The sequence below is a fragment of the Columba livia genome, chromosome 7, assembly GCF_036013475.1.
Source record: "Columba livia isolate bColLiv1 breed racing homer chromosome 7, bColLiv1.pat.W.v2, whole genome shotgun sequence".
NCBI classification, from domain to species: domain Eukaryota; kingdom Metazoa; phylum Chordata; class Aves; order Columbiformes; family Columbidae; genus Columba; species Columba livia.
The window spans coordinates 18,371,006-18,383,314 of record NC_088608.1 but is presented as its reverse complement, the minus strand read 5'-3'; the positions used below and the strand labels follow the sequence as shown (position 1 = coordinate 18,383,314).

At 36.7% G+C, this 12,309-nt stretch overlaps 1 protein-coding gene across 1 annotated transcript in view; it reads left to right on the top strand.

Annotated features, from left to right (window-relative positions):
* The window catches only part of IFIH1 (interferon induced with helicase C domain 1), a 30,544-nt gene that overhangs the window by 1,548 nt on the left and 16,687 nt on the right, over positions 1–12,309 (top strand). The window contains exons 2-4 of the mRNA XM_021290952.2: positions 1,297–1,453; positions 3,715–3,891; positions 9,715–9,795. Coding sequence (XP_021146627.2) covers positions 1,297–1,453; positions 3,715–3,891; positions 9,715–9,795 — 415 coding nt within the window. The remainder of the gene's footprint in view (positions 1–1,296; positions 1,454–3,714; positions 3,892–9,714; positions 9,796–12,309) is intronic.

The following is a 12,309-nucleotide window of genomic DNA, read 5'->3' as shown; positions in this document are numbered from 1 at the left end:
TGCACCCCATGGATGAGGAGCTGAGCATGATAACAGCAGGCAGAGGTAGGGGCATTTTAGGAGGTTATTGGCTCCATTCCTAATGGCTCCACATGTTCCTGCAGGTCATCTTTTTGCTGCTGGTATTTCCATTGAGCTCCTCATTACCCTTCACAGTCCTGCCAGTTTCAGCTCCAGCTGAGCCAAAGCTCTCTTAATGCATTTCTATATTCCTTTTGGTTTGCCTCTCCCTGCTTCCACTTCCCATGCACTTCCTTTAGTGTTCATCTCAGTCAGGGCTTCCCACTGCTATGCCTGCCCATTTTCTTGCATATCAGGATGGGTGATTCTCGAGCCTTGAGAAGATTGTCTTTGAGGACTAAACACCTCTCTCTTACTTTTGGGATGGTCATTTTGTTCCTCACATGACTGTGTGTCAAGTTCTGCTTGTGACAGCCTTGGGACATTTTCCCAAAGCTTCTTTGAGGGCAATAGTCACTTTCTAGAGCAGGGGTGTTCAAACTCATTTTCACCGGGGGCCACGTCAGCCTTGCAGTTGCCTTCAAAGGGCCAAATGTAATTTTAGGACTGTATAAATGCAACTACCCCTACATTTATAAATGTAACTACCCCTACATTTATACAGTCCTGAAATCTTTAAGTGAGAATTTAGATGATAAAACCAGAGTTTAAGAAGGGAAATGTTCCTTTTTGTGTATGAGGTCATGCTACAGATTGAGCTCTAGTAAGCTGTATAACATCACTGCTCCTTAATCAAGGCTGGTTATTCCGTAAACCAGTGTGAAGACCAATTATTATTCATTAACAATAATAATAATAATAATAATAATAATAATAATAATAATAATAATAATAATAATAATACAGTGATGTATTATAACCATTGTTCAGTACTGCCAGTGTCTCCAATTAAATTTCCTGTCTCCCAAGTTTTGTATATCCTACCCAAAACCATATGAGGTTGGACAAAACTGTAGTAAGTCTCTTCTGATGAGTGGCAGGCCCACTTTATAGAATCATAGAATCATTTCAGTTGGAAGAGACCCTCAGGATCATCAAGTCCAACCGTAACCTAGCCCAACTCTAGCACTAAACCATGTCCCTAAGAACCTCATCTGAATGCCTTTTAAACACCTCCAGGGATGGTGACTCCACCACTTCCCTGGGCAGCATTTTTAAGTATGTTTTAATGATGACAGAAGAAAATTATTTTGTACCTGTACTAGTCTTGTTAACTTCTCTGAACCATTTCCAAAGTCTGTCTCAGGATTTTTAATTTTTTTTTATTTTCACCAGATCCACACTGTTACTGACAATCATGGGAACAGAGGTGGTGCAAGGGAACTACTGAGCAGAGTAGTGCAGAAGAAGGATTGGTTCTCTCCTTTTTTGATTGCTCTACGTGAAACCCGACATGGAGACCTTGCAGATGATCTAAGTGGAAATACAGGAGGTAATCATCTTATTTCACTAGTACTTACGTGTGGGGTTTTAATATCTATTTTTTGTACTGTTACTTATGAAACAATGCAGGGTTCTTACCATATCGATTTTGCTGTTACACTGACACTAATACTTTCACTTGTTCAGGGATTTCAAAATCAAGTTATTTAACAGCTTATTCAATAGATTCTTAAACCCTAAAAATCCTTATTAAGCCGTGTCAGAAATACAATAATATGTATGTAGTTGTAATTAAACTGAATTCTTACTTCTATAACCCATTGATTTTCAATGTGATGTTTTTGTAATGTTTCATAAAAATATTCTGAAGATTAATTTCAGCTAACAAAGCAAACCTTTTCTGGATTTCTCCTTCAACACAAGGATTAGTGTTTCCTTTATAGAATGGTTTAAAATATATATGGCATTTTAAAGAACACTACACTATGTCTCTTTGGGAATAAGACATTCCTAAGTCTCAAGACATTGTATAAAATGTACTATAAATAATAGAATAAACTAGTAAAGAGATTATTTACAGAAATGAAACTAAAAAAGCTATAGGCTTTTGGCTGCTACTTTTTATTCCTGAACAATGATTATGGTATTATAAAATTATCCCAGCGCTCCCCTGGATTCTAAAATATGAAAAAGGAAGCAGCCCTCAAATCTCTCATTTTTTTCCTGGGGTCCACATATGTTTTATAAGATTTTTGCGACTGAAGTTTTTTTAATAGATTTCCCATATAGCAGCTCCAGCCTTCTTGCTTGAGGAGCTCACTGTACTTGCTTGAGGAGTCTCTGTACTTCTATTTGCTGCATATGGGACAATGCATCAAGATGGGTGTAAGAGGGCCATGAAAGTGTCTCTTCCAGTTGAGGAGAGGAATCAAACTGTCTTCTGTCAGACACAAATAAGCAGCTGCCATATTTGAGTGTGCAGTTCAAAGGTGGTTGATTGCTTCAGTCTGCAGGACAAAATCAACTGAGTTAGAGCCTCAGAAGATAGTTCTGAGTGAAAGGTGCTGGGAGAAGCTCAGCAGCTATTGTGGTCCTAATTTCCATTTTGTGTTGCAGCTTTGTCGGGCTTAAACTCCTGTCTTCATTACCTCACTATCAGTAAGGTAAACAAAGCAATTAATATTTAGCAAATATGCAAATTATTACAATTATTTTTGTATTTTTATTTTATGTTCTTTTCAAAATTTGCATTTCTGAGATTTCAGTGTCATGCAGACCATATAAGGTAAAACTTAAGTTTAATTCAGTTGTTTGATGCAATACTGAATGAATGCATTTATTCCACAGTTTCTCAGTAATCTTGTGCAAGGTAGGTCCTACAAAAACTGTACAGATTAATATGTAAAGCATAAATTTTGTGGCTCTTGCCAAAGGATAAGAAATTTTCCATGTACACAGTCCTGTATATGTGTAGATAGGTAAAGTCTATGATTGCTGAAACATCCACATATAAGGTCATAGACAGGAAACACTAAGGACAGGTTCCTTGGATACCTTGGAAGAAGAGTGGTGCTACATTTTATCACTCCAGATTCATCCTCAATGATTTGTTACAGTAAAATACATTGTTATTATCAGACACTTATACATAGAAATTGAGAACTTTATAAAGAATAATTCTTGAAATAAATGGACTGTATTAATTTTTTTAAATTTAATTTCTAATTGCAGAGTAATTGAGTTCCAAATCGGGAAAACTCTGGAATTCAGTGATGCATAGTTTTTCTAAAAAATGTTTATAATTTATTGAAGATCATTTTTTGCCTTTGGAGCATGCCTGGTTCTGTGTGACTCTAATAAAAATAAAATATTAATAACACAGAAGTCAAAGAGAAATTATTTCTGTATTTGAAACAAGATGAATAAGTGGAAGAAGGGAAAACATTTTCTGAAAGCTCTCTTAGGTTGTCTGTTTTATGACCAAGTTTTGAAGTCCTGTTGTAAGGTATGTCCATTTATGAGCTTATAGGACCAATGGAATTGAAAAGGTAGGAAACATGGTATAGTCCACAAATTGAATTTTCAGATCTTTATGGTCACTGCAAATATTTGAGATTTATGACTGACAACCTTCTTAATAAATATTTATAAAAACATCAAAATTCCAAATTATAACGTTTAAGTCAAGACCAAAGCTATACATTACGCTGTTATGTGAACGATGAATGCAGGTTAGTTCTGTTTTCTGTGCCCCACACTTAAAGAAATTAGATGTTTTATATTGCTGTGGATTTTCTATTTATTTTCTAGGAACAGAGAATGGACAAAATGAGATGAAGAACAGTACAAATGAAGTAAGAGAAGTTATAAGCCCACCAGGATATGCCATTGTGGAGGATTTGAAACAGCAAGAAAATGTGAATGATAGTTTCAGCAGTGAGAACAGTGTACTGGAAACATCTACTAGAAGGAATTCTGTAGTTTCTGGTATGTCCACTAACTGGTATTTTGTGCTGGTACCAGTTAAACTTCAGTAACTGCAAGTAACCGAGAGAACGTTCTTGATGCACTAGTTCCTGTCTTGCTCAGAAATTCAGGAACATACAGTACTGCTGAGGTGATGGGAATGAATGGAAAAAGTAAATCTTGATTTTTTTGGAAGCAGTAAATTCCATTTCTTCCTATGAATTAACAGAAATAGCAATTTTAGTGGTCACATCTACAAATTTGTTCACTTCAGTTCAAAGATTTGCTCCAGGACAAGAATATGTTGTCCTGCTTGACCTGGGCAAGCTTGAGTAGTGTGCCCATGTGAACCTCGTGAGGTTCAACAAGGCCAAGTGCAAGGTCTGCACCTGAGTAGGGGCAACCCCTGGTATCAATACAAGCTGGGGATGAGGGGATTGAGAGCAGCCCTGCCATGAAGGACATGGGGGTACTGGTGAATGAAAGATTGGACATGAGCCGGCAATGTGCACTTGCAGCCCGGAAGGCAAATCATATCTTGGGCTGCACCAAAAGGAGCATGTCCGGCACATCGAGGGAGGTGATTCTGCCCCTCTACTCTGGTGAGACCCCACATGGAGTACTGCGTCCAGCTCTGGAGACTTCAGCACAGGAAAGATGTGTTAGAGAGGGTCCAGAGGAGGCCACCAAGATGATCAGAGGGGTGGAACACCTCTCCTATGAAGACAGGCTGAGACAGTTGGAGTTGTTCAGCCTGGAGAAGGCTCCAGAAAGAACTTATTGTGGCCTTTCAGTGCTTAAAGAAAGATGGGGAATAGACTTTAGCAGGGCCTGTTACAATAAGACAAGGGGTGATGGTTTTAAACTAAAAGAGCAGGAATTCAGGCTAGACATGGGGAGGAAATTTATTACAATGAGGGTGGTGACACACTGGAACAGGCTGCCCAGAGAGGTGGTAGGTGCCTCATCCCTGGAAATACTGAAGGCCAGGCTGGATGGGGCTCTGAGCAACTTGATCTAATTGAAGATGTCCCTGCTCATTGCAGGGTGGTTGGACTAGATGACCTTTGAAGGTCCCTTCCAACCCAAACTGTTCTATGATCCTATGATTCTATTCTTAACCTGAAAAGTAAGAACTGGTTCAGAAACCAATTTGCTAGCACAGTATGGCTTATCTGTAGTACCCAATGTGCAGCCTTCATGTAGACATTTTCTGTATCCTGGTTATAGTGATAATGTTTTATCTACTATAGGCTGCTTGATTTTCTTATAATTGAGCTACATCAATGATATCCCATTCCTCTTAAATGGCACTTCTAACAACTTTGTAGTATCATTTAATATTGTTAATTAAAAATGCTAATATTGTTAAATGAATACTTTATTTCAGACATATTCATGGTAGGTTTATACAATCCAATGAAAACATTAAGTTTACATTGACAACTCCTCCCAGTATTGGCAAAGTTTAGATCAAGAATGTTTCTGGACCGTTACAACTGCAGCTGTATTAAGTATTTCTTTCTAGAAGGCTGCTAGTTCTATATTGGAAAACATTTTTTGATTTGGTAAGTTCTTTAGTGCTGTCCAACAAGTAATTTTTCTGTTTATTTTATAGATTAGTATCTACAGAGCATCAAAAAACCTTTGTCACATCACACACTCACAAGTACATTTTTAGTAGAAATTTTTAGAAATTGTTGTGGCCTGTTGATTACATGGATCCACTTTTAAAAACATGCCTTGAGAGTTGATTATGAGCAACAGCAATTAGCAGCAACAGTTCGCAGACATAGCTGCGAACCAATGATTCAAACATATGCTGTATGATTAAGGAACCATTCATATCTGTTACAAGTTCAGATGGAGCTCAAACAATAGTTAAAAATGAGATAAATCCTGCCTGAAATTATTTTAGTGGGCTTACTCAGCCAAAGTAGTGAAACAGCTAAAGCTGCTCTTTTTTATCAAACATGAATAAATATAAAAAAAAAAAAAAGTTGGCTCTGAAAACTGTAGCCTTTCAGTGTGCAACAGTAGTAGCCTATTTCTCATTTAGCATGATATTAACAGCATATTGCAATGCTTTGTAGCAAGTAGTGAATTATTAATTACAACAAAAATATCAACTTGGTTTTCCTGGATTAGAACTTAATTTGGCTGTATAAATAAGAGATGCCAGATATTTAATGATGATTCAGAATGGATCAGACTGAGTTATCCTCACACTTAGTTAGGATCCTTTCAGGGCAAGGCTGAGGGTCTTAGTTGTAGCCTTACTGAGAGAAGGTTTTCATTGCTGTTAATTTATCTTTTACCTCTTATCAGATTGAGGGTTATAGAAAACTTACATCTATTAGCTATTAACTAGCCTGCCACCAAGTGATTCCAGCCTGAAAACTGTGGTCTCCTCAGCACTGAGCTGTACCGAAATTGATAGACAGTGGAAATCAGCATTTTGTATAGTTGAGCAGATCTATTCAGTGAAATGGTGCTAGGGGTGTCCATACTACCTGGATTCTGGCAGTTGGGTTCAGACTGACTTCAGTCTCATGTGGACTGACGGTGGCTGGAAGCTCATTTGGTTTCATTTCTTGTGATCCAAACCAGCTCTGTGATATGACCCGAAGTAGTGTAAATGGGGACAATTGACAGATTTACTGTAAATGTGCACTTCTGAGTTGAACTGAACCAGCAGTGTAGATGCAACGTAGCAACAGCTGCCAGGAGACAGTGCTGCATGAAGATGGTTGTAGAGGAACTGGCTCACATTGAGCCATCATGAAGCTTTGATCTCTATGTACTTGTACACACAGGCTTGCACCCAAGTCTCTTTTTCATTTTCATCTTTTCTCATGATCTCATAAAACTGTATTTTTATAACAGGCAGCCGAAAATACAAGTGGAGCCCAGATTCTACTTCCACACAGGCTGGGAACCCACCTAATTTGCAATTTAATTCTGTCAAGTGTTGTCAGTTTTGCAGTATACTCCTACCATTCCTTCATGTATTGAGAAGGACAAATTTCAAGGAGAAAGAAGCTTTTTCAAGTCACTTGAAATTACTGCAGTTGCATTGTATCTAAAGCCTCCTCTGACCCTTTGGTATGAGGGCAGTAGGGTCATAAAGACAAAAGTAGAGAGAGATCATTTAGCCAAAGAGAAAACTAGAGGGAAATTGCACATGCAAAAATCAACACAAAAGCAGTAAGTCCGCAAGGTCAGAAGTTAAAAAGTGGTATTAAGGCTAAAGTTACCAATATAAACAACAATTGAAATAAATAGCAGCTCTGTTTTTCAAGGCCTGTTTCATTAAAAAAAAAATAAAAGTTGATTGGAACTAATAATTACACTGTAACTGGAGATTCCATTAATGTCTGACAAATTGTGCCTTAATACTTCAGATTAGAAAAAAAATGTCCATTAATATGAAAGTAGGACCAATTCTAATAGCCTGTTTATATTTTGGTCCCTTATTTACACTCTCAGGTGTTTGAAACTTATTCTATGATATAACGTAGCACAGGACAGGAAAGGAAGACTTTTTAGGAAGACTTTTTCATTAATATTTCATCGATTTTTTTTTTTCATTACATTCTACTGTATTTATACTTATTAATCAGTGCAAAGTGACTAAAAATGTTTCTGTGGAATATGCTGCATTACAATATGCAAGTAGCACTGTAAAGAAAAACTAGTGTTAGTGGTGAAAACAGCGGTTAGAATACCAGCTCTTTTATCTTCATTGTTTTGGAAAGACCCAGTGTGTTGTTTGTTTGATTGTTGTTGTTTTTTTTTTTTATCGTATTTTAAAAGAATTAAAGGAAGTTGCCGCAGTTGAAAAAGAAGGACATTATTCTATTTACCTTTAATCTGGAAGATGAGTATTTTGCATTTCAGTTCACCACTGATGTTTTCTGTTGACAGATTATTTTGTAATGTATGCTGCACATTGTAATTCAGATAGTTATGTACAAAGCATTTTGTGAATGCATATTCTTTGCCGCATATACATCTTTCAGTAGACCATTTTAGATGGGAGACCACATGGAATAGATACACAGAATTTTAATTTCATTCTCTCTTTACTATCCGCATGGATTGCTAGAAAATGAAAACAAGAGACAGCAGTGTCATTTTTGTAGCTGGAATTCCCACTAATGCTATTTAATAGTTTGTTGCAGGTCTTTGAGCGTGGAACTGGTGAGGTTTTCTTCTTTTTTCAAGGACAATGCTATCTTTTTAACATGGTATTAAATGCTTGCTATTAAATAATAATTGGGAAAGTTTAGATAAATCAGCCTTCTGATGTGAATATATTTTTAAGTGTTTTCTGTTGATTGCAGTGATTTCTAGGAGACTAGATGCTTAAAGTCTTTAATGGCCTTGCCTATCATAACACTTCCTACAGATGCTGGTGATTCTTAGTTGGATCACATTCTGAGGTCTGTGTGAAATAAATGATGAAAACTGTAGGACAGCAAGACAAATGTTTGCATCACTTTTCATGGTTAAGTTAGAAAAAAATATAAATAAAGACATAAATACCTGACTGCTGGTGGTAGCTAAGGTAGCTTCATTTCAGTTGTCTACATTATAACTTGTCTGAGAAATAGCAGTTTCTGTTATTCATTCACCTTTCAAGGAGAGCAAAACTTGCATAAAGGAAAGTCATGTTCTTACTGAACGCAGACTAGATATAATTTCCACCTCACTTACTAAGATTTTGTAGTGTGTATTATAGGAGTACCATTCAAAAAGACTGTAACTTCATTTCTAAACTCTCATTCACAGCATCTGTTTTGCTTTATTAAATATTTTGAGGGACAATAAGTTGAGGACAATACAGATATGGACCATAATGGGATATTCATTGGAAAAAAAGGATTAAAAACTTGATAGGACACAAGTTCACAAGATAACTAAGCAAAACAGCTCAGTTATTCTGACTGATTTCTCAAGCATACTATGAGCTCAGTTGCACAGTGCTGCAGGTAAGCTGAGTGCAGGGTGAGGCTGCTTGCAGCAGATTTTTCCAGAAGAACTGTGTATCTCTTCAGATATTAAAAGGCCTGAGTTTTGGAAAATCTAGCGATGTAAACTACATTTGTGACTGAAAAAGAGACAGTGTAATACACTGATTGCCCAGCAGAGGGAGAGCTTAGCATTAGAATATCTGCAGTAAACTTTCCAGATTTCTGTCGCAATGTAACAGGATTATCGGTCACTGCTTTTACTTGCAGTTTGGAAGATTTAATAATTCCTCTCTGCTTTTATTTCCCTGGGAAATATTGTTTACTCTTTTCATGTTATGTGAGGAAACCCCTTAAAAAAAAAAATCACAGTTCTGCTTTTTACTGTTTCTTCTACAACAGATGTAACTCACATGGCTTACAGGGAGTAAAAGATAATGTCTTCAGTTTGCCAGCAGTGCTGTGTACCCAGTAGGCCAACATGTTTTTCTTTCTTCTTTCTTGGCCATTCACCCCTCCGAAAGGATACAGTAAAACAGGGCTAGAGAGAAACATGCAGACAATCATGTCTGCACCTTTGCTTTCAAGCAAACAGAACATAGCTGACAACAATAAATCATGATCCACATTGCCTTACCTCTGCCATTTAGATTTCCATCTTCAACTCCCTATTTTCTTTCATATGAAAATGAATTATATTGTTCCCAGTATTTTGTTTACCTAGGAAGTGTAATAAAGGAAATTATACCTCAGCCATCCCTGCCAGGCGTTTGTCTAGCCTATTTTAACAACTTAGCAAGAGAGCAAACAATATGATTTTGCTATATGTAGCAAATACACTATGCTACATTTGTTTGTGTTTTTCATTTAGAGTCAGATGTCTCCATAGGAGATGGAAGTGTCAGTAACTTGAAAGAAAACTTGGGACACAGCTGCACAACCAGTGATTCAGGTATGTTTTCCTTCCATTATTTAGTAATTGCAAAATAAGCTGTGGAGGGTAAGCACTCTTTGAATGGGCTGGAACAAAGATCAGTGGAAGCTTTTGACTGCAAAGTCTAGTTCACAGTATTTAGATGTCAGGCTTCCTCTTATTTTGTTGGAAAACAGATGCCATTTTCATGGATCGGGACTTAACTCCAAGCCCTGAAAGAGTTGATTTACTGAGATCATCTGAATAGGTCTCTATACATCATCATCATCATACAAAATGGTCAGTGATGTAGAATGATAGAATCACATAGGCTGGAAGGGACTTCCAGAAGTCATCCAGTGCAGTCGCCTGTACAGATATTCATAATGCTGCCTTATATATGTACTTCTTTTGCTCTCAGAGAGGAGTTAGATTGTGCGTGGCCCCTGCATAGGGTATGTGAGAGGGAACAGGACATGCTTTAGAGGCATCTGAAGGTGACAAGAAGCATTCCCAGGGTACCTACAGAACAGTAATGAAGGTCTGCTTTGGACCTAAGTAATTTAGCCTTGTTTGTAAAAGCAGTGTAATCATTGGAGGTTACTATCTGAAGGCCTTTGCAAATCTCACATTTAAACATATGTGCAAGTTCTCAATATAGTTTTAAACGAAATATTGGACTGTGTTTAGATAATACTTTGCAGACAGATATGAACTTGCTATATGTAGCCTCTGAACCCAATTAAACACTGCTGTTGTAAAAGACATCACCTTTTTATTTATTTTTTTATTATTTTTTTTTTTTAATCATAGACCTCAGGCAGAATAAATTTGCAGCTGTCCACCATGGTGAACAGTGTTTATCTACACAGAATTCAGGAGAAACCAGTCACCCCTTGGAATCTAGCCTTTATAAAGTTTGTGCAGGGACTGTGTCTTGTGCAAGGGCTAGAAACAATCTTGGTACCTTTCAGGCCAGCTCTGCCTAGTATAAAGCTAGTATTAAATTAGTAAAATCAATTTAAATTTTATATATCATATGCCTGCAAAGTGTTTAATATAAATGCTTTTAGAATCGTTTCAATATTTTTAAATATTAAAACCCATGTATTTTGTGAGCACACAGAAAATTCAGGATATCTCAGATGTAAATTGCTACCCTATAGCTAGGATTTTAGTCTGTGTATTCCTAACTGTGAAGAATATACTTTGCACTTCCACATGGACTGAGGTGACTCGTCAGTCACATTGTATTTTTTCCTCACTGCATCACATGAAGTGTCTGGGCACAGAAACTTCTCTGTTCTGTGGACAGGCACACTAGTTTGTCAGGCTGATGTAGGCTACTGGTATGTGGCAGCATATATATATATATATATATATATATATATATATGGCCTGATCCTTTAAGATTCATGAAAAATCTGCGATTAAGTAAACTGGGCATTGGCTGCTACTCAAGTAGAAAAAAAATAAATCACTACAGTTATGTGAAGAATGCAGAATATTTTTTTTTCTAGTGTTTACTTGCTCTATGTTCTTTTTACATGTGTGCTTTAAAAACAACTAGTTAAAATATTTCCGAAATCATTCATGCTTTTTCATCATGCCTAATAAACTCAGTGAGAGCAACTATGAGAAAACAAGCTAAGGAGGTACAGATGGACTTTGTGATATTTGTGGATTTTTATAATTTGAAATTTTGTAGTAAGGCTGTTGTATTAACAGGAATATTTGGATAGTGTCTTAATGCACTGACATTATTTGTATTTTAATGAAAAGAATCATGTGGATTTAGTAGCAGTTTACTGTGCAAGGATCATTTTACATTTAAGACAAATGGTGGAATTAGGATGACAACAATAATAATTACCGTGTTTATTTTACCTTCCCTAAAGTTACATTTTTCACAGTGAAAATTCTGTAATGGAACCATATCCTATGAAGAGACTCCTGTGTTAGGCTTTGTCAAAACAGGGGCTGAGGAACCAAGGAGAGAGCAAAGTTAAATATTTTTTAGGCCTGGACAGTTAAGTGAGGATGTTAAGGAACTGAAATTTAACCAAACAGATGGGTGATAAAGTGCCAGTTTCAATGTGATTGAACTATTGAATTTAGCCAACCAGAAAACAAACAACGTTCTTCCTCAAAGAGAGTAGTAGAAGTCAAGATAAGTAACAGCAAGTACTCTCTGGTGTGAATTTCCCTGTGTTCCAGGTAGTACTGCACTCACACTAAAAGGTAAAACAAGCAAAAAACACTTAAGAATGGCATTCGGATGTTTCCATCAGCAGTATTTTAGCAAGCTTCATTACTTTTTGTTAGTTTAATTTTATTTAATGGAATCGGGGATACTAGAATAATACACTTATTTTGTATGTAATGTATCAGTGATAATAAAATCCTTGTGATTCTTCATTTAATGATATCACCAGGAAATAAAACTAAAGGGGTTTTGCCCTCATTTTTAGTCTAGTAAGGTGGATTTGTGCCTTTTCTTCGCTGAGGATAGTTAATGCTTTGACTGTGATTCAAACATATCTGTAGGGGGAA